Source organism: Zerene cesonia, chromosome 20 (assembly GCF_012273895.1).
Source record: "Zerene cesonia ecotype Mississippi chromosome 20, Zerene_cesonia_1.1, whole genome shotgun sequence".
NCBI classification, from domain to species: domain Eukaryota; kingdom Metazoa; phylum Arthropoda; class Insecta; order Lepidoptera; family Pieridae; genus Zerene; species Zerene cesonia.
The window spans coordinates 4425836-4453004 of NC_052121.1; the positions used below are offsets into that span (position 1 = coordinate 4425836).

General features: G+C 31.4%; 4 protein-coding genes across 4 annotated transcripts in view; 2 read left to right on the forward strand and 2 right to left on the reverse strand.

The window, feature by feature from the left end:
* LOC119835223 (patched domain-containing protein 3) overlaps positions 1-4433 on the forward strand; it is a 26103-nt gene extending 21670 nt beyond the window's left edge. The window contains exons 5-11 of the mRNA XM_038359927.1: positions 168-511; positions 898-1098; positions 1202-1339; positions 1421-1734; positions 1813-2025; positions 2129-2338; positions 2426-4433. Of these exons, the coding sequence (XP_038215855.1) occupies positions 168-511; positions 898-1098; positions 1202-1339; positions 1421-1734; positions 1813-2025; positions 2129-2338; positions 2426-3517 (2512 nt within the window). The 3' untranslated portion in view covers positions 3518-4433. The remainder of the gene's footprint in view (positions 1-167; positions 512-897; positions 1099-1201; positions 1340-1420; positions 1735-1812; positions 2026-2128; positions 2339-2425) is intronic.
* LOC119835222 (telomere-associated protein RIF1) lies at positions 4347-13651 on the reverse strand. The gene is made up of 12 exons (XM_038359926.1): positions 13507-13651; positions 13071-13309; positions 12747-12983; positions 12323-12573; positions 11097-11883; positions 10833-11002; positions 10230-10470; positions 9752-9929; positions 9450-9676; positions 6029-9022; positions 4980-5765; positions 4347-4889 (listed from the first exon to the last, which is right to left on the reverse strand). Exons 2-12 carry the CDS (start codon positions 13305-13307, stop codon positions 4635-4637), a joined length of 6363 nt encoding a protein of 2120 aa, XP_038215854.1. The 5' UTR covers positions 13308-13309; positions 13507-13651; the 3' UTR covers positions 4347-4634.
* Positions 13652-16705: 3054 nt separating this feature from the next.
* Positions 16706-21740, forward strand: LOC119835060. Its single transcript, XM_038359675.1, has 3 exons — positions 16706-17374; positions 18130-18322; positions 21002-21740. Exons 1-3 carry the CDS (start codon positions 17005-17007, stop codon positions 21177-21179), a joined length of 741 nt encoding a protein of 246 aa, XP_038215603.1. The 5' UTR covers positions 16706-17004; the 3' UTR covers positions 21180-21740.
* A 1090-nt stretch (positions 21741-22830) lies between these two features.
* Positions 22831-26850, reverse strand: LOC119834849 (filamin A-interacting protein 1-like). The gene is made up of 6 exons (XM_038359367.1): positions 26767-26850; positions 26439-26678; positions 26263-26365; positions 26051-26157; positions 25393-25518; positions 22831-23166 (listed from the first exon to the last, which is right to left on the reverse strand). Exons 1-6 carry the CDS (start codon positions 26848-26850, stop codon positions 22831-22833), a joined length of 996 nt encoding a protein of 331 aa, XP_038215295.1.
* Between the last annotated feature and the right edge of the window lie 319 nt (positions 26851-27169).

Consider the following 27169-nt stretch of genomic DNA (forward strand, 5'->3'; position numbering starts at 1 on the left):
ACAGATTCGAAATTCAAATGTAATATTTTTTTATAATTAAGTGTAACAGTATTTATGGCCAGACTAAGTATTAATAAAAAAAAGTAAAGTGTACGTATATTAATACTATAAACCGTATGACTCACAATTATTTTTTTCTTTATTTTATTTATTTTAATTAATTCCAGAGGTGCAGCCTGGGAAGACGCGTTTTTAGATGCTGTAGGTGTGGCAGAGGACACGGGGCGATTCAAACACATTTCTGTCGCGAGATTCGCGTCACGAACACTCGACCACGAACTCGAAAAGAATACGAAGACCGTTATTCCGTTTTTTAGCTCCACCTTCATACTTATGGGAATATTTTCCATAGTTACCTGCATGATGGGTGATTGGGTCCGCTCAAAGCCCTGGCTCGGTTTATTGGGTAACATCTCCGCTGTTATGGCAACCGCAGCAGCGTTCGGCTGTGCTATTTATTTAGGAATATCGTTTATAGGAATTAATTTAGCAGCACCTTTTCTCATGATTGGTAAGTAAATTGATGCAATTTTTTCTTGAAATGTTTTCAATAAAGCGACGCTTTGACAATTTTATGTTAAGAGAGCTAGTCAAAACAAATCAATTTAATAATATAGCATTTTCTATTCACTTGTAATTTAAGTATGACATAAATTAATTAATTTATAGAAATGAAAATATTTACTTAACTACATAATATCAATTGATTTGGTGTTTAAATAGAATGTAATATTTGGTTCGCACTAAGAAAACCTTGATATTGCTTTTATCAGTCTTTAGGAGACAAATGTAAAATAATGGCATGGCTATTTTAACCTGATATTTCATGGTATGTGAACAACAAAAATATCTGAAATATACCCCCAAAGTACCATTGCAATTTAATTCTGATTGTAGGTATCGGCATTGACGACACTTTCGTAATGTTAGCGGCGTGGCGGAGGACGTCGCCAAGACTCCCTGTACCGGAACGGATGGCAATCATGTTGTCGGAAGCAGCTGTCTCTATAACTATTACTTCAGTGACGGATATGTTATCATTCTTTATTGGTATATTCTCGCCCTTTCCGTCTGTACAAATATTCTGCATGTATTCAGGTATGTAAGTTTGAGGATATAGACATAGAAATCAATTTAGAATATTTTTAACCAATTTCGAAATTTTATACTTGAAAACAAAATTAGAACATTTTATTTACAGGATTGGCGGTATGCTTTACATTTGTATGGCATTTAACTTTCTTTGCTGGTTGCGTCGCTGTATCTGGATATAGAGAAAAACAAAACCGACATACAATCACTTGGCTTAAAGTGCTACCAGAGTCTAGAGCGCGAAAAGGTAATGAACATTTATATAATATTTTCAATTATCATACATAGATAGAATCTAGATAATCAGAAAAATCTACTGTATTTTCAGAAGAACGATCCTGGCTCTACAGAATATTCTGCAGTGGTGGTATCGATCAAGCAGATCCAGATAATCCTATTGACAACAAGGAACACTGCATTATGTCTTTCTTCAAAACTACCATGGCTGATTTGCTAAATAATAACTTTATAAAAGCAGTAGTTATTATAGTATTCCTCGCTTATCTAGCTGGAGCTGGGTATGGAGTAACAAATCTCAAGGAAGGCTTGGAACGAAGAAAGCTGTCGAAAATTGATTCATACTCCGTGGAATTCTTTGATCGCGAAGACCTTTACTATAGAGAATTTCCTTACCGAATTCAGGTAAAATAATCTCTTAAACAAAGACAACTTTGTAATTTTTATAATTTTGACCTAATATATATTTATTTTTGTCACCAGGTTATTATAAGCGGCAAATACAATTACTCGGATCCAAAAGTTCAAGACGAGGTAGAAAATCTAACTAAAAGTCTAGAAAATACGTCGTACATATCAAATTCTCTATACACAGAATCCTGGTTGCGAACCTTCGTCGACTACGTGGAAAGAAATAATGACTATTTAAATATTTCTATAGATACAGAAAAAGATTTTATTAAGAACCTGAAGGAGGTATAGTACGACTTTGTTTATAACGAAAATAATTAATCATACTAATTACACAATGTGAAGATGATAAAATTTGCTGTCTTAACCAATATTTTTCCATTTTCAGCTTTGGCTTTTCCCAGCAAATCCATTTTCGTTGGATGTTAAGTTTGATGAAACAGGAGAAACTATAATTGCTTCACGATTTTTAGTGCAGGCCATTAATATAAGTGGAACCAACCACGAGAAAGAAATGGTAAAAGCACTCAGAGAAGTTGTTGCACAATCACCACTTAACGTTTCTGTATTCCATCCCTACTTCGTATTTTTTGATCAGGTAACATAGTATATTATTTTTTATAATTATACAAATTTTTATTTTAATGCCAGTATGTATTAATGAATATTATTTTTTTTATTTCAGTTCGAACTTGTACGACCGACCTCAATCCAAAATCTTTGCTATGGTGCCCTCATGATGATGATAACATCTTTTATTTTCATACCTAATATATTATGCTCCTTATGGGTTGCCTTCAGTATAATATCCATTGAAGTTGGAGTAGTCGGGTACATGGCACTCTGGGATATCAATCTCGATTCGATATCGATGATCAACCTTATTATGTGTATAGGATTTTCAGTTGATTTTACCGCTCATATTTGCTATGCTTACATGTCATCGAAAGCCAAATGTCCTAAAGATAGAGTCAGTGAATGTTTATACTCTTTAGGATTGCCCATTGTTCAAGGCTCCTTTAGTACGATCTTAGGAGTGGTGGCGCTATTATTGGCTGATAGTTATATATTTTCTGTGTTCTTCAAAATGGTATTCATGGTAATATTTTTTGGTGCAATGCATGGTCTATTCCTTTTACCAGTTCTATTGTCACTTTTTGGGCCTGGATCATGTTCCAAACACGACGACGATATAAAATTGACTAAAATTGAAAAATGTTACCCAAATCCATATTGCTTACCTCATCCACAACTGATGCTTAATGATCAAATCTATAATGGAAAAAACGGAAGCCCTAACGGTATTTACAAAATCTATGGTGAAGATAAAGACCTTGGCATTGGAACATCGGGTGAAGACACAAGCGAAAGTAGTTCTAATCAATCCCAACGGCGTCAAATTGGAGATGAGGACAGCAAAAGGAAGAGATACGACGATGGTTGGAAAAGATTCAATTATGGACAAAGTACAAGTCAATTTCAGCCATCTGGAGAACTAGACATCTATGGACACGATAATGACCGAGCATGGCAGAGACAACGATATGAAGCCAACCGCAGGGCCTTTGATAATCACAGAAAAATCCCGGCTTATAAAGAGGATGATTTTGGAAAACCGCGTAAATCGAGTGATACGAGTCCAAGGCGGGAAGAACCATACAGAGTGACTCGAACTCATTCTCATCATAATTTGCATAGGCCGAGAGCACCAAAACGTTCCAACTCGCACCAAAACCTTGAACACATTGATTACGTCGCAGAAATGCGCTTTCCTTGACAGTAACCCTTCGACCTCCCCATGAAATATAAAAGTTCAAGAACGTTTATTTCATGTGCTCAACTTGTGGACCAAAGTATTATTTTTGTATGAGAACATAAACAATTAGTTAATTTTCAACTATATGAAAGACTTTGAAGTGGTGTCATTAAATATTAAATCTAGTTATATAAGAGTGATGAAGTTTAGTTTATAAGTTAGTGTGGAAATATTATCGAATATTTCACTTGTGAGGTGATGGAATACGTTCATATAATACATGTTATGTAGAATGCGATCAAAAATGAATTTTGATTTTGTATTGTATTGCTCAATTTTTTATTTATATAATGATGCAATGCTCTCAATGAAACACTTTAAAATTTCTGTATAAATTTATTTAATTAATGAGTTCCTACAATCTATCTTATCTACATAACGTAAAAGAATACAAGACATAAATCAGTCGAACATAATATAAAGAAAATTATGAACATACATAAAGTTTTGACATGGTTTAAATCTAAGCAATTAATGAAGAAGTGTGTGTGATATTTACAATTAAAACTGGGTGGGTGTGTTGTTACCTAGTAATGTGTACATATGAGTTATTTAAAATAATTAAGTCTAATATTTTATAAAGCTTTAACTGTATCTTATACTGCTGTAAATAGTGTGATACATTAGGATGCCATGTACCTTTCTCCACATTTCAATTTTCAAGGTACCCAATTTTTTTATATGTATCTTTTTATTCAAAATAAAATAATGAATGGGCTTAATTATTTACTGGCAATACTTTGCCTTGCATTTTGTTTGGTTGCAAAATATTTTTGTTTAATATACATTTGCATGTATGATTTTTTAGTGGTACTACCACAGCTCATGACTGAATACTGTAAATATTTGATTTGTTTTGTATTAAATAATCTTAGTTTTAAAATGTGTTTTATTTAGAGCCAATTAAGACAATTATTTAGATTCAGAATGATTATAAGAATAATGTAATCCATTTCATAATAAGAAAAAACACATTGTTTTGTAAGTTCACCTTATGAAAAAGAGAAGTGGATTCCCTAGGCCTTCTTGACATTTACCTTCTTAATAAAATACATTTCCTTTTTGTAAATCATGCATATCAACACTTATCATACACTTTCTTTAACAACCCACTACAAAATAGCATCAAATCTCTTGTTTCAAATTTATCGAATAAATATTGTTGCAAAAAAGAGAACCTTTTGTCTTCAGATGAGTCAGTATCATTTTCACAGTGTCTTTGAACTATTTTATCGATTATATGGCAGGATTTACCTAACGGTAATCTTTCTACAAATGTGTCAGTGAGTGTTTCAAACACTTTATCGTCCAATTTTTCCAAAATACCGTGTCTCTGAAAGGAGAAACAAAATAGTTTATGAAAAGATTAAAAAACAAATATTATCAATAGTCAGCATACAAGGTCTAGAAATTAAATACTCACTTCATTTAGGTGTGATGGGATGTCAGTTTCATAAATCAAGGTTCCCATATCAGTCTGTATACAACTGTCTAATTGTTCCATAATATTTGTTTGTGTACTATTAGATGAGACATCCAACATGTCTGTTTGTATTTCAACACTGTCAGAAACTATACTCCTTTTTTCAGGCATCACATCAACAATTTCCGAATTAGGAGTCTTTAAGTCATCTTCAGTATTAACTATTGCTTCTTCATCCGCAATAATTACAGAATCAGGTATATTAGCATCTTTTTTTGGCATGTATGTACATAGTACATTCTTTACAGTTTGTACTTTAGGTGCCTTAATACATAGCCTGTTTACCTCAAGTTCCGTCATCTTAGCAAGGTCGCCGATAGTTTCGATTTTACCTTCAAATTCTTTAACTAGTAATGATTTCATTGCAGGTGATGACAATTCAGTTGCAATATTTTCAATTGAGTCTTTGCAGTTTATTAATTCAGGGCATATTGGATCAGTGTCATTAAGATCACTTGTTTTAACAACTTCAATCACAGGTGTTGGTTCTATTGAACTCATCTGTGTGTCCTCACTAGAATTTTCGGTAACGAAACTTTCTATAGTCTTAGTTAAGGCTTTGTCAAGTCTCCTCTGTGACTTTGGAGTTTGATTTTGGATTCGCAATTGTCTTTCTTGTCGTTTGCTAGCTGAATTCTGTGGTGACCTAACCCCACAAGGTTCAATGTATTTCTTTACACAAACTGTTGTTGATACGGGTGGGTCATGAAAGCTTACGCGTTTTCGCTGAAATTAGTTAAGGAATGTATAAGTAAATCATTTGTATGAGAAATTATTTTGTTACTTTAATAATATCCAATGTAATCTGTGTATCACTTATGTATTTCGCATAAAAAAGGATACTCAGAATTATGAACATAAAGTTATATCGAACCATGTAATGGTGTGACAATAAATAAATAAAAAATAGCTAGTTATAGATTTTCAAATAATGAACATTTATATATCTGTTGATTATTACTATCATAACTTATAAATATATTAATTACCTTACTAACAGGTGATGGAGTTGCTTCATCAGCAATGTCAGCTAATTTTCGTTTTAATATAGGACCAGAAGGGCTGCAGTCAGTAGTGGGAAGATTTCGCTTAAATTTAAGAAAATTATCGCTATCTTCATTGTCATCTGTGGCTTCAAGACTTTCAGTTGTATTGTATAATATTCTTAAATTTCTCCTAGCTGTAGTATTAATAGGAGTAGCTTTTTTTATTTCATCACAATCTGCCATTTTCTCAGAAGTATTAATTTTCTGTAATCTATCTGGAACACAAAGCCCTAACATTTGTGCTCCCCTTCCTCCCGAACGTACTTGGGGTCTATTTTTCTTCAATGATAATGAACTAGGACTTGTATTCGTTGCTGTTATTTCTTCTCTGGGAGGCGATAAGTCTCTCTTGTCGGGAGACACTTTATCTTCAGTAAATATTTCTGGTGAATTACATTTCTCTATTGGTTCCCCATTACAATGTACCGGCGAACAAAGTTTTATAACAACATAGTCATTGCTGGTTTCTGGTGACGGCGTTCTTTCGTCTCTGACAGGACTCAATATTTTTATTGGAGATATTTCCAAAATATTATTGAGAAAATCTTTCTTTCTCTGCTCATCATCTTTAAGTGGCGAAGAAGCTGCCTCCTCTTGGCTAGATTTACAAACTGTTAATTCGGTTATTGTTTTAGTAGTCTCATTTGAAGTAGTTATTGAAGCATTTGTAGCATCATTATCAGTGACCGTATATATTGAAATATCACTCATCATGCCATTTGGTACTAGTATATTGCTGTTATCGGCATTATTGTTTAAACATATTTCAGGTGTTCCTTTCACTGCTGTCTCATCAGTATCCAAGACAAAATTAGGGTCGAGTGGTTGAGTGTCAGCACTAGCTACACCTTGTGAATCAACATCCATACATAACTCATCATTTTTTATCTCAACTATTTGCTTGTCAGATATTCCACAGATGTCGTCATCATTAATTTCCATGGGTTCAGTGTCCATATTCTCCGTTAAATCAATAATAGTACTTTGTTCCTCAGCAGTTTTATTTTGAGGAAGAACAGTGTCATCTCTATCATTACTATTTGTCAAATCATTTCCCTTCTCTAATTTTCCCAGTTTCTTAGATTGCAAAAAAACATTCATATCGTCTTGGTTTTTTGCGTCAGTGTTATCACTATTATTAATTTGGTCCAATATCACAATAGGACCTTTTTTAGAACTATTTTTTGTTGATCTAACTGAAATAGTTGTGACTGAAGAATCTTGAGAACTTTCAATGATATCTTGAGATGCTGTAATGTCTATATTTTCAGATTGGGTTTCATCGAGAGAAATATTTGTTTTATCATTCTTACTTTGACTGTCCTCTTTTTGTACCTTCAACTCATCTGATTTTGTTTTACTGTTACTGTTTGCAGTAGTTTTTTTTCTAGTAGATGGAGAGTTGGATATTGCTTTACGGGTTAAACGTTTCTCAGACTTTGCATTTAAAAACGGATGCCCCTCTACCATATCTATAGCTAACTCTTTTTCAATTCGAGATTTTTTCGACAGAGGTTTTCTAGTTGACGATTTTGGTGTACTGATGTCGTTTTTCATGTCAGTAACTTTTGTTTCTGAAGGTGTACTTATATCAACTTTAGGCGTGCTTGCATCTGTGTCTATTGTCTCTTCAACATTATGATCATTAGAATTTAATAAATTATTATTTATTAACATTTTGGACTCATCAATATGAGATTTTTCTATAGTCGATTCAATTGCCGATTGTTCCTCAATTTTTTGTAGCGTCTTCGTTGCGTTGTCAGCGTCTTTACTATCCAATTTTAATGTTATATCAGATTTTTCTATTTGAATATCGGCTGGTAGTATTCTGTTAATACTAGGTTTATCATTATTGACTTTATTTGTTTCATCACTAGAAATGATTTGATCTGATTCTTCAGCATCTTGTTGACCAAGAGAGGGACGCCTTCTTTTTATGGAAAATATTTCAGAATCATCAAACTTCTTAGGTGGTCTCTTATTACGTGAAGGTCGTGAACAGTTGAGTTGTGAAGGTGCAGAATTAATAATATTGGCCTTCACTGTTATCTTTGCTCCCAAAGGCGTCTTGGATCCATTTTCACTTATGCTGGCCGTAGCTCCATTTTCTTCATTTAAATTTGACTTTTCTATTAAATTTCTAACATTACGAAATACTCGATCTTTCAAAGCCATTCGAGGGGATTTTGTATCTTTGGTTAATGAAGGTTGTAAAGTATTTGGAGTGGATTCTTTAGGGATTGTAATTATATTTTCAAGGTTATTTTTTTCATCTGCAATAGGATTATTGCCATCACATTTTGAAATATTTTCCATTATTTTAGGCGTAATATCTTGGTTGGGAATATTCCTAAGGACTGTAGGTACATCTTCACAAGTTGATACACTAGTAGACTTGCTGGATGAATTAGCATCATTTGATTCAGACTTCCAAGCATTTAGCTTAAATTCATCTTGAGACTGTGACAAATCTTGATATAATGCAGGAATGTCTTCGCGTTTTCTTTGAAGCTTTTCCTTTTGATTATCAGTTAATTTTTTCGGATTGAACTTCCAGTTGGATTTGACAACAACAAATTCTTCACCATTTTCTACAATTGTATTTACAATACTAAGTTCTTTTTTCGTGGTTTTCTTAGTGGTTTGCCTATTATTAGGAGTTGTAAAAGAATGAATGGCTAATTTATTTTCCTCTGATTTTTTTTCTTTAACAGTTAAATTTTCGACAAGTTGCTTAATATCAGAATCTTTATTTTCATATGTATTTAAAATAGATATGACATCTATTTTATTCTCCATATTTTTAATTAAAACAGGAGCACTTTCTTTTATTCCTTCAAAAATAAGCATATTAAGTTTGGAATAGGCATCCATTTTAAAAATTAAATCAATACTTGTTATCACTTTTTCTAAACAGGTAAAAATGTGCTTTTTCTGAAAATAAAATTCATTGCTGTTATTACAATTATCAAATCTGTAAAATTTTAAATAAAAATGGAAACACAAGAAAGAAAGAACCCCAAACCCATAAAACGCTGAGTGGTCACTATTACTAATAAGTAGTTAATTTTATCTGCTATCTAATCACTTGATCTAAATGTCTTGACAAAGAATAAGAGTTGAACCAAGAGAAACTGAATTCAACTACAGGTGGGGCCAAAGAATGTATGGCAAACACAAATGTTACCATCTACGCAACAATAAAGACTCAATCAGTGAAACAGATGTGTGCATCTGTCTTACCTGCACAAGAGACAAGGCCTTTTTTACGAAAATCCAGTAGGGAATGATATTTATTATCTTACTTTTTATTGTCAACTGATTTCTTTATGAATTCAATTATTACAAAATGGTTATTTACCTCTTTTATATCCTCATTTATTATGTTTGGTGTGAATTTTAGAATTTTATTGATTATTAAAAACAAATGTTTAGCACAAGCAACACTTGCAGTGTTTGTTAATCTATTTAATATCAAAGCAACATGTTGTAGCAACTGCATATACACTGGCTGGATATGTTTATGATTATCAACTTGTTTTTGTAAATGCTTCAGTATAAGTTCAATCTTTTTCTCAAATTTCATATCTGAAAGATTGCAAGTATAAGTTAAAACCCATTTATTTGTGTTATACTTAACCAAAGGAAATGGTAATTACAAACCTTTATCTTTTACTAAGACTTGTCCTACCATGGCCACAATAGCAATCAAGCTAAATATTGTATTAGTACCTTTATTTGCAGCAAAAAATTGTAAAATTTCATCATTTATACTTGTGGTTGTTACTTTGGTGCTAACATAGTCATACATTGTTTGCCATGTTGAGATATATCTATTCACCTAGAAAATAATTAAGTTAATTATAATTTTGTTCAAATAAAAACACATACGAAACACACACATACACCTATGTGAAGAGGGGTAGTTCTAAGAGTTCCAGCCCTACCCCTTTAGATAATACCATGTGCATACTACTTAATATATGAATGATAAAGGATTAATAATCATCCTCTGTGGGAACTTTTCTCTCGGTTGTTAAGGATAAAACAACCCTCACACATTTAATAATTAAACTTTAATGCAACCCCAAAAACTAAATTCTGACAATACCCCGTATAAAAAATAAAATCTGAAACTTACATTTGATTGTAAATTCATCTTTAGAGGCCACAAAACCATGTTAAATAAAACTCTAACACAGACATTGAATTCAAACTTCAGTATGGACTCAACAATAGCTGTCCACAAAATAAGACTACTTTCTGTAGTTGGCAAATCTTTGATAATGCTTTCCATTATGAATGTAGATGTCTTAATTGACACTTGTATTAAATAATCTGTACTTGACCTCACACAAGTGATTGTTTCATCAACATCACACCTGAAAATGAAAGCAATAAAAAAAAGTAAATATTATTTATATAATTTTGTAACAGTAAACTTATAATAATTTTGAATGTTGTTTGCTATAGTTAACTCTAATATCTAGTTTACTTTCATGTTTACCAGTTTTAATTTCTAATTTCTTATCACTGCCTGCCACTGCCAATTTATTATATACATAATATACATGCTAGAAAAATAAGCATTGAAAATTTTATTTTGTTCAAATCACAAAAAGTTATATATTTCTTAAAGGTATATATGACAGGTATGATCATTGTACAACTAATATTATATATCCATCATTATGTAAAATATATCTATATTTTATAGTCATGGTCTAGTACAAATAATTCATACCTGGAATAAAAATTGTTATTTGATTGATCACTTAATATTGAAAAGATTTTTAATATTGTGGCTCCTTGCTCAGAGTTCATTTTTAGTAATGGTTTGATATGTTCATCTTCCTCAAACAATGCTGGTAATAAAACATTTATAACAATTTCAGAAGTTTGTGCTTGGCAATCCTGAAAGATAACAAATTTAAACTCAAATTCAAACTGCATTATGATGCACTCAATAATGTGATTAAATACAAATACGTAAACTTAACTTTCATACCTGTAATGATTTCTGTAACATTGCTAGAAGCTCAATGAAAAAATCTTTTCTTACATTATTCTCAGGCAATTCACCAACTATAGCAACAAATGACTTCCAAGCACACTTTGTTTGCTTTATTAAAATTTTATCACCACTATCAGATCCAATTTTTATCACCACACTGAGAGCATTTAACCAATGCTTCCAATTTGTTACCAGGTGTGTGGTTGTTATTAATTTGTTTTCCAATTTTGGCATGTCTACACAACCTGTGCAATTATAATGTGCAAATATGTTTGCAAAACATTGAAGCGTTAACTTCTTTGTTTCTTCAGAGAGTAATCCAGGAATGATTGTTGGTTTATTAGATACAACTGGTTTTCCAAAACAAAATTGTAAAAATGGCAGTAAAACTGTATCAGAAAACTGTGGCATTATAGTGTGAAACTTGACTATGAAATGCCACCAAGTATCAAACTTTGCAAGAGCAGTTTCTTCCACTTTAGCATTATTAGATACAAGTGGTATTAAAAGCAATTTTATCCTTTTATTCATGTACACTTCGTTTGCCTCTGAGGAAAAGTTGTCAATCAAGACATTCCAGCACTGAAAAGCTTGACATCTGTTTTTTACATCCATTTTAAATGCAGCCTCTACCACTGGCAACATGGAGTTAATAGGACAAGCCACCGCTGAATTTATGTTTTTTGTTATTTGATTTTTCAACAGCTTTACACATACCATCCAAAGTCTATGCCAGTGATCAGATCCATCTTCTAGAAGGCGTTTCATAACCAATGGATATCTGAAATTCAAATATGTTTTAGCTTTACTAATGCTTAATTTAGCATTTTGTAGGAGTTCAAAATACAATTAGCAAATTGCAAACAAAGACTGTCAATTACCATTCCCAAAAACAGTTGAAAATAAATATATTATAGTAACAATTAGCATATATGATGCATTAGTTTATCTCCAAGCTTAAACTAGTGTTTTATGTGTACAACTAAGTGACTAGAAGCTTCCTAGTAATCAATATATTCACATCAAATTACAGCTAATAAATGAATTAGTAACTTTATATCAATCTAAGCATGCAGAATTTATTCAATTATGATTTAAATTTCAGTCTATAAATTTATGATAAAAGAGTTTTTTTTATCATGCATAATATATAATAATTAATAATCATTATTAAACTATTTTTTGGTTTTTTAGTAGAACTCTACAAAATCATAACTTACTTATGTGGCATATATATACATTCCAGTATGATAAGCCATTTCGAATTATCAGCATAATCAAAATGTACAAGATCTTCCGTCAACAGCTCCAAACATAGCAATGCATTTTCCACAATATGAACATATATCATGGATGAATTGAAAATGGTTGGAATAAGACTTGAAAACCAAGTGTCAAGTCCATTTTTAACAAAATTCACTTTATCATTGTGTGTCATAATTTTCAGTAATCGTAAAATTAAAAATGTTGGCTGTAAAAGATTAAACTAAAAATCTTAAAACATGCCTAGTAAGAAATATTGAAATGCTTATTTTTATCAACATATAACATAAGGTAATTTTAATAAAATAGATTTATCTCAGACCACTTTTTGTCATAAATATTAAATATTCATAATACTTTGTACATACGATAAAAACATACCTGTAAAATAACTTCAGTTGGTGCTTGACTATTACAATATAATTCAACTATTTCATAAATTTCACTTGAATGTTCCACAGCTAAAGAAATCAATGTTTCATTTGGATATGTCAATAAAATTTCAAAGCATAGTAATCTCAATGACTCTATGTTTTGAAGGAAGGATACTGTTTTGAGAGTGCTTAGTATTCCTTGTGCTGATGAAACTAAATTTGTAGTAGGCGAACATTGTTCTTTCTGTAATGAGAAAAACATTGTAATGTTGTAAATTAATTATGATGCTGAACATAATGTAAATAAACTATATCGTACAACATGTAGTACCTTTATTTTATTCAAAAGAAATGATAAGATATTCAAACTATTAATACTATATTTTTCATTTTCTTCATTTATATCTTGAAGACATATTGATACCAATTTTTCGGCGTCAGAACATTTTATTGGCTTTTCCGTTTGTAAAACTCTTTGAATTTCATTGTAATTTGTAGTACTTAAGGTGAAATCATCTAAATTATCCAATATACTCCCAAGATCGACTGCGCACTGTTCTTCTGGCATGGCTAAAAACATCGGTTACCACATTAGTGTTTAAAAATAAGAAAATGTACAAAAAATCGTTTAAATTTATAAATTCTATAATTATGATTGGAATATAACTTAGAGCTGGAATATTATGAATGTACAAATGAGCAGTCTATAGAAACGGCCACGACATTGGCGTCTTTAATATAAAATTTATACCATATGAAAGCTTTACCAGTTTAAATGTAACACAAACACTATAATATGTATTCGGTTAATATCTGAAAGAACATTTAAAACTATTGTTGTCTTTACAAGACTATAAATTATATTAAATGTTTTATAGTAGCGTGTAACATCAAGACTTGAGAATAACAAAAAGTGACATTTGGTACATTTTTCTGGCGCGAATTATGCGGCTCAATTAATGTCAATTGTCATATCTAGTTATTATGACATATGTCATCATTATTTTATATTATCTACATAATATTATTACAAGTGGAGAGGCATGTTAATAGACTGTGTTTAAAATCATAAAAAAGTCTAATTTAATAATAAACTAAAAAACGAACACATATATGTATGTAACCTTATAATATTGTTTGCAGGTTATTGGATATAGGTAGGTGGAACATAGATATTCTAAACATTGTATAAGAACCATACACTAAGAACAAAATATTTTTGAAACCTTTCATAATGTGTCCCTAATTACTTATTATAAGAATTTTTGTCTTTTAATGGGCGCATATATTAGCTTCACTTTGAAAAGGCAGTTTTAATACAGCTTTTAACAATAAAAAAGTAAAAAAAAAAAATAACCAATGTAAGTTAGCCTCACTGGGCCCTTCGCCGTTAAATGCGTAGCTAATACTACTAATATAGTATTTATATATGTTTTCTGTGGTGATACGCAATACATACAATAATCATTAAAATATCGTAAGAATGATTTTATATGATATCATAAATTGATTGGCTAATAATTATAATAGTTTAAAAAAACTAAAAAACACGCTTTTATCATATTTTGCAAATTGAAAAATGAAATTATTTTATCAAATTAGTGTATTGTCATCGGTCCTCAATAAATCTACAAAGTTTGAACGAAATCTGGCCGTTTAAAGTGGGTCAAAATCGCGCCCAAAGAAGTCGGTTACAAACAAACAAACAAACAAACAAACATACAAACATACAGGTGAAGCTAATAAAAAGCGTGTAAAAAAAGAAAAGATTTATGCCTGAAAAAAAAAATTATGTATATGTTTGCAGTTGGAGTTAATATTACATATATACATACATAAAATCACAGTAATAGGGAATATGCTTGTAATTCGAATAAGGGTCACATATTTTAAGGTTTTTTTTTTAATTACATTACATTTTTTATAATCATCATTAGCAACCTCCCGTTAATTTTCGATTTAATTCTGTTTTAAGAAGATATTTATTTAACATTTTAAAAAAAGTCCGCTGAATTTAAATGAACGAAAACGCGACATAAACAAACATAAATATTTATTATAACCGATCAAAATAATATAATGTCATAACCGGTCATAGCTAAGCACGTACTGAAATCAGTGTTGGCATGTAAATGGACAAATTTCGGAGAAGAGTTCTCTCTAAAGAATTTATTACGTAATGACGTAACAGTACAATAATAATTAGCAAAATTACATATTATGTTAAAATCCGCTAAAAAGTCTTTACTTTATAAATGTAGAACATCCGCGTAAAATTGAATACAAGAAAAAAAAAATAATCCCATGTTTTTCACTTATATCAGCAGCTGCCAAGTCGTTTGAAATGTAATATTATAATTAGTCTGAAAGCCTCACCATACAATATCTATATAGCGGTTCTTTTATAGTTCTCTATAAGGTAGAGAAATATAGTTCATGAGGAATTATTACGAAAATGGTTACTGATATCTTATATCTTTAAACGAGCAATTTTATATATATATATAGAATCCACGGAATCTGCTCCAACGATTTTCATGAAATTTAGTATATAGGGGGTTTGGGGGCGATAAATCGATCTAGCTAGGAATCTTTTTTAGAAAATGTCATATTCGTGTTTTATCGACTTAAACTTAGCGACTCTTCCTGACGATAATAATACTAATACTATTTTTTCTTCCTGACATCTATTGGTAAATAATAATACTAATATTATTTTTTGGCGAATAATTAAAGTTCCAGCAGATGGCGTTGTTAAGTAACGAAGTCAAATAGTGTTTGCTTTGAGGTTAGACTAATTATATAATTATTGTTTATATTGTTTTGTGTCTTCTTAATGCACGTGTTCACTTAAAAATGTCTAAACGATCTTGGAAAAAACGCTTATAAACAATCTAACTTCACGAAGTTAAACCGAGCAAAGCTCGGTCATCCAGGTACTATGATTTAAAATGAAGTTTTCAAATTTTCCAAATATCCTCTTACCTTGTTTCCTTTTGTTGTCATAAATTGTGACGTCAAATGAAGCGCGCCAAAATGACAAGTGTTTTAAGTATCTGTTTGTGTGAGGTGAGGAGTGGGATTTTTTAGAAATAATTTTCTTTATTATTTCTATTAAGTTTTCGGCACCCAAAAGCTACAAGCATTGTTAACTATCAGATTAATTAATGAATTTTTCTTATTTGTGTAAATATATAATTTCCATATAAATACGCTCATATACATAGGTATATACAAAAAAAATTAGGTATATATTAATGATCCACACGGGCGGATCCAGGAGGTACCGTCCACACTACATACTAACACAGTAGCATTCACATGCTAATATTTCACGCAGTTCTTCTGAGTTCCGTCGAGGAAGGTAACACGGGTGTGTTATCTTCCTCTGGATCTGCTCGGATCTGGTCCAACTTGTGCTGAAGCATGCTCAATTCCTGTATTGAGAAAGTAACTTATATTTTTTTGAAGGACAGATTTCAGTTCATCGTTAACTGCCACCACATACTGCCTATCCAATAATTTATGTCTAATACAATAAAGAATTTCACACATAATACACTCACACCATCTCGTCACAGTTACAAGTATTGTGAGTATTGTTTTAATTTTTATTTTGTAGCATTCAATGTAATTTAAATTTTTTTCAAATATGTTAAGATAAATAAATATAAATAAACCGCTCACTTCGCTGTATTTCAAGCCGCGTTTTTCGCCTTACCGAAGCTATGTCTACGGCTAGGCCACCCATGATAGCTCAGCAATCGAAATTTTTCAAAGAGCATTAACTATTTCATTCATTGAAATTTTTAAATCCAAACAAATTTATAATCCATACCATTAATGAATACAAAAATATGTGATCCAAGCACTTGAATTAAATGAATTTCCACCCACCACCTAAAGTGAAAATGAAAATTGTAATGCAACATAATAAGTAGTTATACTATTACAAATTCAAACGATTGTATAGCATTAGTGTGCAATGAGCATGCACTTGAGGAGTGAGAACCAAGCACACGTTGCTTGCTTATTTTAAAAGTAAGTGCCGTAGTGTGTGCACGCGATTGTAACATAACAAATCCGAGGCAAATTGAATCGCATAGCTGTCGAGGTCCGTGCGCATCGTGTTCAGAATAATAAAGAGCGAAGACAAATAAACTCTCAAGACCATGTGTGGTTAGGTCGTGAATGGTGATAGAACATTCAAGTTGTGTTCTCAAGGGTAATTTAGCTAGTATTAATTGTGTAAGTGATTAATTAATATGCCTGGACACGCCAGTAGTCCGTATTGGACCGCAGTGGATTTCGACAGTGAAGAAGACGAGCGTTCCGCGCCCAATAACAGAATGTATCTTGATCCTTGGGATAACGATGCTTTCTCAAGAATGAAAGAAGAATCGATAGATTCTAGTCAGGATCATTTCAATTCCATTGCTGGGGAGCCAGTCAGTGCTAGTTTCTACTATGTACCAACAAAAAATTATGATTCGTCAGAGGAAAAGCTACCACCGACCAAAAGAATTATCCCAGAAGAAATTATAACACCTGATCATTCAATCTATAATCGAAAGATGTCGAGATCCATGATTCCCGACCGATATGACATACCGATTTATGCTCATAGACCTGTCGGTAAGTATATATAAATATTATATATACTTACTTATCCTTAGTTATATCACATTTCTTATACATTATGCATAATATATATTTAAGAGTAGGCCTAAATGAAATTTAATTAATGAATAATAACTGTGTTCCAGAACAGAAAAAAAACATGTTTTTATAGGAAAGTATAAATATCGTCTTTTTTCTATATAACATGTTCGTTTCGTAATGTTTGTAAAATATTAAAATGTTTGAATAGCTGTATTAAAAAAATATTTTGGTTAGATATAAAATCTATATTGAATTTTCGTTGCTGTATTATGTATATATATAACATAGATTTTATTATATCATTCGTCCCGTGACCACGCTCGCTGAAAAATGATCGAATCGTCACGTTAAATAATATAATGAATAAATCGCCTTTAAAATCCATAATTTCCTAATGTATTATACTAAGAATGCGTAAAATCAAACGCAAAAAAATTTATTATAACAACGTAAATGAGTTGCATTTACGTTGTAATAATAAGTAAATAATATCAATACTACTGAACGGATTTTACAAAACTTGCCAGTGTTTTAGATTATGTACCAGTATATCACCACAACTATCATAATACAGATCATAGATCATCACACATATCATATAAGTAGGTAACTTTTGTCCCTGGCAGCAGATTTATCCGGGCGGAGCCTGATTGGGCGGATTGTTTATATATAAACATGTTTTAATAGGTGTATATAGATTAAAACAGTAAAAATAAATAACATTGCAGGTGAGAGAAGGCGATCTACGTATATAGGAGAACCTATGTACGCCCCTCATCCCATGATATACGAGAGTATTTATGGCCCTATGCCAATACCTCCGCCTGGATACGTGCCTCTCCAGAGACCACGAGTTTCTATTACGCATCATCCAGATTACGTGTCAGTAAACAGCTATAACAAGAATAGAAGACATTCCAGGTAAGCGTGTTGCGCGTTACTAGCTATTTGTGTCCCTGTAAAATTGTAAACACCCTCAGATTCTTCGATAGATTATAATCTCACAGGCTGGTAAATTCTATTGCTAATTACAATTTACGGTGATATATGCATAAGCTCTTTTAGAAACTACTGGACACATGGTTGCATGTTATTATTATATTTAAATAATGTGTACTGTAATTGTTCACGCTAAAAATGAAATCGATAGATTTCGTCATCTTAAGGCATTAGAAAGCTGTCCTACATATTATTATTATGCCATTATGAAACTAAATAGTGCAGTTAATTATACGTCCATATCATTCGAAAGCCTTATGAAAACCCATACATAGCTCCATATCAACGAAAATTCAAAAGGTAACATTAGTGTACAACTTTTTTATCTTCTACCTCATCAAAGAAAACTTCATCGTTTATTACTATTCAATATTAGTTACATCTATATATTAAACTATTTACGGACCATGAAACTTTTACAAAATATACCACTGTCGAATTGGCGATCCTGGCTCCTATTATCTAAAAGTAAAACGTAATATGCACATAAAACTGATTTTAGATTTTTATGTCAATCTGGCGTCGCGGTCGGTGCTTCATATAAAAGATTTTATATTTTCTGCATCGAACTAACATTTCTACGAATTGAGATCTCTACGTCGTTTTGAGAACAATTAATTTAATAAAGGACCACTTTTTAACATGGCAGTTACCTGAACAATCAACAAACCCGACTGATTCAGTAATAAAAAAGACTCAATAATGTCATAGAAATTATTTGAATTGTGTTTAAAGAGGCCCAAATTCTTTCCAGTCATTTCCTAAATTCCCGTCGTTTCTTAAACCCCTTTGTGCTATAAGTTGCTAATACATTTGTAAAGACATTATCTCTGGAAATGTTCACGAGCAGAGGTGATTGCTTTTCTCATGCACAGCTCGCTTGTCCGCTATGTTATAAAAAAAATCTGAGTTGTGTTAATTCACTTGGGGACCGTGAATTTAAAATATAAGCAGTTATCAGACTTATTGCACAGCAGGCACTTTGTTGCTATAAGAAAATGTATATTATATTACTATAATGAATACCGAATGGATTCTCCTTTATCCCTTCCATCATTTTTGTTGTGACCGTAATATGATGCACATATTTTTTCGAATCTTGTTTCAATGCGATACGTGCATTGAAATACCATGATGACCATGTGCGACTAGGGCTAAATAGACAGATATAACATACGTTAAAGTCGGACGTACTTATAAGTAAATATATAAACGACTAAGTAATTGGTGTCTACTTTACAAACAGAAAGCGAATTTTCTTAACAGATCTATTGTTACTGAAATGAGTCATAATTGGATACGCGTCACAAAATGCTCGCAAAGATAATGCAGTTGCAACAAATCACGCACGCATTTTAAAATTGTTTACGAACGTAGGCATGCACCTAGTACCACGGAGGAATAACTCATACAGTCCACAACGAAGACGTAAAGATCTATAGAAAACAGTTAGACGTTAGACCCTAAAAACTCTAATACAAAGATGATACAAATTTACTTCTACAAAATTGTTAGGCATTACTACTACTGGGCATACATTCCCACAACAAAACTGTACAAGTTCCGCGGAAAACTTTATAAAAGCAAAAACGTGCGGTGTTATAGGTCTTATATACATGCTGTTGAATTTGCGATATAATGACGCCTTGTATCCATCGTGTGAACGTACGTGAGTTTTTGTTTACTACAAATGAAAGTTGCATCTGTGAGAATTCAGCTAGTTTCTTGTTAATGCAGAGAAACTTGTTCCTAGCATTGACCTAGGCAATGGCTATTGCATCAGTTCTTGTAATAAAGGTTCACTTTAAGGTCGTGAGTTTGTTTACTTGGGTAAACATGATTCGTGATATGAATGATGGTACAGATGGTACGGTATCAGTAATATCAAAAAAGTGAACTATGCTGCAAATAAAAAAGTGAACTATGCAGACATCATTTTAATTATAATCAGACTATTCTGATTTAACGAATTGTACTTTACTTCTATTTGTCTTTGCAAATATCACAGAATACGCTGTGGCATGTTATGGAACTATTTTTCAGTCTAAATATATAAACAAATGTCCGTTAATGCCATTAAAATCCTAAACCCTGTAATTTTACTTAACTGTTGCGTTTATGAAGGAAAATATCAATTTTATAAATTAATATTTTAGGTACCTAACTGTCTCCTATGCCTGTCTCTAAACCTATTTACACATAGCTGTTGAATACGTAAGAATTTTCGAGGAGGTTTAGAAAGTCACATTGGCCATGTACTTACATTCATAACACGATCATAATGCTCGCGATTTACTGCAAAGTCGCAAGGAAGTTGCTCGATGGTTATCTAATTCGTACTATCATGCATTGACATGGTCGAGAGATCATAACAATTGCAAGTATCTGCTATAATTAAATTGAGGTATGTAGGTGAAACAAGAACTTAAGCTTGAAACTTGCGAGCGATATCTCACCTACATTACACAATTGGATGATCTATTTATTCCGTTATGTAGTTTTTTTATATTTTTGTGGTACCAAACCATTTGATTTTGCTATGGTTATTATTATATAAATAGATAATGTTTAAATATATGATTTTATTTGCGTTTTAAACAGAATGGCAGAAGCTTATGAACACTATATGTACGAGAGCCTTCCACAAGATTATGAAGATTGGGCGCATCCAATGCCTAAAGCAGCACCAACCAATTTCCACCTATCGAGGTATGGACATTTACAAATCGACTATTCATGCAGCTGGAATTCTCTCGATAGACTCATACGAAATCATTAAGGAAGTTCATATCTGGTACCAAACGAGTAAAAAGTACTTGACATATTTGTCTACTATGTTATCAAGACTAATTGATGTAATAGTTGATATATTAACAATCATGATCGATATTAATTATTACTGTCACTGGTCTTGTTTTCTATTCCTAAACTGTAAATTTTAAACATGAACGTACTACATGGTAATACGTGCATGTATATATTTTTATTAGCTTATTATGATTTGTTAAATCTTTTTACCACTTATTATAAGTTAACGTGTAAGTATATTATAATCTAGTATATTACCTACACAATACTATGTGTATGTAATATTGTGTTATAATAAAACATATTAACATAAATATTGCATTCACATACAAATTGTTTTAAATAAATTAAGGCAACTGCCAAAGATGTACCCGCTGTAAAATCTACTTATAAATATAACTTGTTTTTTTTTCTATTTACATTTTCTTAGATGCTATCTATTATAATAATAATTTGTATTCTAATGTTTAAGAAATTTGATATCATTAAGAATGATATTACCAAAATATAATTAAATTGATATTTTAATAAGCGCCTGTGTTTCATTAAATTCTTTTGAAAAATAAATCTACTTCTATTACCTATATCAGTAACATCGTAATTATTAAATGCAGATAATACAGATATCGCATTCTATAATTTTGGTATATTATGTCCATTTATTTATAGAAAATAACGTGTTGTTCTTGGTAAAATTAATGAGTGTAAGATATTTGACTAGCACTATGAAATGTTTTTGCAGATCGTACGGTTGTTGCATTATAATTTTATAGTCTCAATCAAACTCTCTCTTCACTGCAATATCGTAATAATTCGTAAATTATTTATTCAACGGCTAACTGGCTAGCTCACTTACTTCCCTAATGATTAATGATTGAACATTTTTTTAAAATGCTATGTATAAAGATTACAAAATAACTAAATGTGCAGTAATATATGAATTTGAACAGCTAAAAATAAAGATATTATCATAAATATTGGTAATTATTGTTAGATGAAAGAGTTCTAATTTGTTAATTCGTAATAATAGTTCTAATTAAAGATATTGTCTTTAATTTAAGAAACAGTCAATTATGATATGATATAAAACCACAGATAGGTAAATTATATTGCTTACAACATTAACAATAATATATTTTTGATGTTAATGATAAAAAGTGTTTTGCTTGTAAAGTGTATAATTGTTTTTCACGTAGACTGTTTAGAGGCATATTCTTTTTAGTGGAAAAATGAAAACACATTTTTCGATAGCGATAGTAAAGAAGATGGCTCTATAGCAAAAAAAATCTATTGAGTCAATATACATTACAAATTACTTATAATATAAATTATTTGCAACATTTCTCTTACATAGTGGGTGCGGTTGATGCTTGAGGACAGAAGATCGCTCATTGTTATGTAAGGACAGTCATGTCTAACAATTACCGAACAAAGACAAATAAATGCAGCAATAAACATGCACAACGGAAGTGAAAGTAAAGGAAACAAACGCTAAAGATATTACTCTGAACGTGCCATTTATTAAAGAACCAAGTATCCATTGAAAACAAATAGCTTAAATATTATAAGATTATTCTACAACTAGTAAATGTCTACTACAATAAATACTAATCCAGAATACATTAAGTATTCAAATAGTCTTTTTCGTTGTATAGTTTCCTCTTCTTCGTGATGTTAAATTGACCTTTCTTTTCGTTAGATTTTGATGCTTTTTCATCGCAATACATTACTTGGAGAGTGCTTTGTTTCAAAGTTTTATTCTGACGGGAAGGAATGTAGGATTTTGGACTGTCAGTTACAGAGTTAAAGTCTGCGGTGCAAGGTGAATTAGGATAAACATCCCGTTCTACTGAGTACGGTCGTTCAACTATGCTTTCATACTGAGACGGACATGTACTTTGTGCCAAGTATTTTTTGAATTGGCTCTGTTTAAGTTTCTCTTCGACTTCTTCCAATTTCTGTTGGTTGGAATCAAAATATATTTGTTAACGTAATTGATGGAAAACTAATAATAAGGAGATATTTTTGTAGGTTAACGTAGTAACACGGAGTTGTAAGTGAGATCTACATTTAATATTGGGATAAATTATGCTATCATTACCAAACACATTATCCGTGCGATTTCTCGCTAGGCAATTTCATTATGCAACATCCTTTATTATCTGAAGGATAAAGATTAAGTATTTACTAAATGCACTTATTTCTATTATTACGAACACGGTAATAATTCGTAAAATTTTGTAATTTTAGACATTATTATATTACATAGAAGAAGATACTTGTAATGTGGTTGTAATTAAGAATTCACTGTTAAAACCTTAAACCACACAATTCAATCCTTACTATTATTTTGAATGAATGCTAAATTGTGTTTGTTTGTCCTTCTTTCACGTCGCAACGGACCAGCTTTATGACAGATAGGAGGCTAGATACATACGCTTTATACCTCGGGGAAACATCTCATTCCCATGGGACGATGCTTCGTGATGCGCAATTGAATCACTCTTTTGAGTATGGAAACTGAGCATGCTTGACTATGAATTGAGGTAGCCCGCCCGGGGAAAGTACCACATGCACACAGAAGATCAGCGTGAAACAGTAACATGCTACTGTGATTCGATCAGTGAGTGGGGAGCCGAAGGCCCACATCCGACACTGCCCATTTATCCATTATCTACTTCATTCACGTCGTCAATTTTTTCGCTATCCTTTACCCCTTAAAAGCAGTCAACGCATTCGCAGCCACAAGCGGTGATGTGATCACGATTAGATGCCCGCTATCAAATAAAAATATAAACTGAAATCTGTAAATTCCACTAGATGGCGCTCTATTAAAATGTGTCATGTCTTACAACCATTAATTTCTTCTTTCTTTGGCCAAGCAAGCGAAGATGCGGGCAACAGTTAGTATAATATATTACTATACTTACTATTAGTAAATTGGGTATGGCGAGCTGTATACTATTAATTATTCTACTATTTCACCCAAATACGTTTGGTAATTTTGCCAATAACTTTCGGATCACATTTCAGTTTTATAATGTAAGAAAAGGTAATAGAAATATAAGAGAAATTTAGCCCCCCGGCGACGGGGGAGTGCAAGCAGTGCATTTTAAATTTATAAGACAGTTCGTGAAGCAATTCGTTTTGCAATTTTAATTTTGTATACAAATAATTTAGTGCCTCGGTCGCCGACACGAACACATAAATGTATTTATTCATTATTATGATTACCAACACGTAATATTACGTCTCTACTGAATATATTTACTTAATTAATTTGCATATTATTTAAATATATTCCTAATGTACTAAGTCAACTTATCGCTTCATTATAACGAAGTAGTTAAAATAATATTTATTTTATTTATTTATTTCTTATTAAATGAGCATAATAGCCGATAGTCGAAAAAGTATATTAAAGTCTGTGGGTAGCAAAATGTTCATGGTAATAGCTAAAATAAACGTAAAAATTATTATTTTTCTGTAAGTATTATAATCACAAATATTCCGGAATAAATGCATAATAGACAAAAGTGGAACGCCTACGGAATCGGAATTGTTAAGTAGGTATTTGACATGTCGTAATTAAGTAAATAGATGGAATGTATGATAAAACATAAGTACGTAAACAGTTTTAACCAGTTTAATAATTGTTCTACATCATCATCAACCTAAAACTTAATGGTTATTAGAGCGTATTTTCACCTGTTATTTCATGTACGTACATTATTACACAACATTAGCAACGAAGCATTATATTTTGAATTTGTTACAATTTACGTATTTAATTTTTTATTTGCAAGGAACCTAGAGATAATTGTAGATTTTTAATATTGTGAGCATATTGTATACATATATGACGCATGTTATGGCCAAGGCAAAATGGCCGGATCGGCAAAAAAAAACTATTACAGATATCTAGGTAAATCAAACAGTACTGTGTGTATCTTTGCATGTAGGAAAATTAATAAGATTTATCTACCATTTAGGGTTCTCACTCCGCTTTAATCTGTTATATCATATATGCTACTTCACAAAAGATTCTCCAGTATTACGCAAGAAAATAAATTTCGAAATAGTAAACATTATTTTAAACTCCCTTCGAATTTCCCTTTCATTGTTTTAGACTTCAACGGATTTAAATCAGGATTTATTTATCATATTATGCAAATATAACTTACCCGGCGATAGGCATCGATATTGGCATCCGCTCTTGCGGCTTGCCGTGTCAATTGTTCCTGCAACTGAGCAACCTGCGAGGCGCTGCGTTGAATTTTTTCTTCATATTCTAATACAACTACGTTCATCTATTTATATTGAATTATGATATCATTAACATTAGAATAACATTCCTATTTATTTGTGTGTCTTTTAAATAAATTATTTACTACCAATTAATAATTTATGTGCTATGTGCTACAATTAAAAGCTATAAGTCATTAGGTAGGTAGTTCAATATGTAATTTATTTATTGTAAAGCTCTAGAATTTCTCACCCTATATCAATTTTTGTGAAGGAAAGAGGGGGTTCAAGTTCTTACTCTTGTAAGGGATGTATCCGAAAGTATTCCTTTTTTGTTACTTTCTTGAATCTATTATTTTGAAAAACTCAGCTAAAGCGACGTTAACCCTAACGTGTATATAATTTAAAAGTAGCTTTAGCTGAGTTAAAAATTAAATTTAGCTGAGTTTTTAAAATAATAGATTCAAGAAAGTAACCCACCAGCCTGGAGAACTCGTATCATCGTAAGGCATAGCATTAGGTACGCCACACCCCCGTATTTAAAACACTTTAAGTACATGATAATAATGTTATTTTTAAGAAGCAAACAAAACTCACTTTATCTCTTTGTTCGGTTTCCATGTCTCTGATTCTACTCCGCAGCTCTTCAATCACGCATGTTATCTGAGCCAATTGTGTGTCAGAATCCAATTGCATTTGTTGAACTATTGTGAAAATATCAAATAAACCATGGGCCATAAAACTTAGTTGAAGTACATAATTGAACATAATACCATAGCCAATAATATAATACAAAGAATAGTGGGTACCTTTTTGTTCATTTTCATTGATTATTTCGTTAATTCGCTTTTCGTGTGCATCTCGTAATTCGATTATTACATCGTCATGCTTTCTTATAATACTATTCTTTTCCTATAATATTGTTGTAGAAGTGTTGATAATACGCACAGTTTTTTATGTAATTGTTGAATAGGTAAGTACTTACTTTTTCCAAAGACGAAATAATAGAATCTTTTGAGACTATTTCCTCTTTTAATTTTTTTACATCGCGTCTAAGATAAACCAACTGTGACACGGTCTCCTGCAAATTGGCTATCATTTCACGCGATGTAATTAAATGATAACGGTGCGATTTTTCTAATTCTCGTGTTTCTTTTAAATCGCTTTCTAATTTTATGTTTATTTCACGTAGTTTTCTACACTCATCCCTTTCATTTGAAAAATCCTATTTGAAATTGATTTTTTTATTATAACTAAGCTTATAATGAAATTAAAATATCTACAATACCTTTTATTGAAGAAATTTGCCTTACGATTTTAGTTTTTGATAGATGTCTTATCATATCTTGTAGTCTCTCATTAAAACTAACTCTATTTTCTTTTGGGTTTTCATCCATTTTATTATAAAATTGATACTACTGTACCTTATATTAAACTAAGTTTAAAACAATATGTAACTCAAACCAATGGAAATTTTTGTAATGTAAAGTAACAACAACAACTAATATGTCTATTGTATCTATCTTACATGCTGACACAACAAAATCATATTTCACTAGTAACTAACTACTTTAGATTTTAAATTACCGCCAAAAATGGAAATAGAATACAGATAAAAAATTGGATAGGTAAGTAGGTAATGTAAATAGTGTAGTTTTGACAAAGTAGGTACATACCTTAGTAACTGACGGTCAATGTATTTTTGTTAATTGTAGC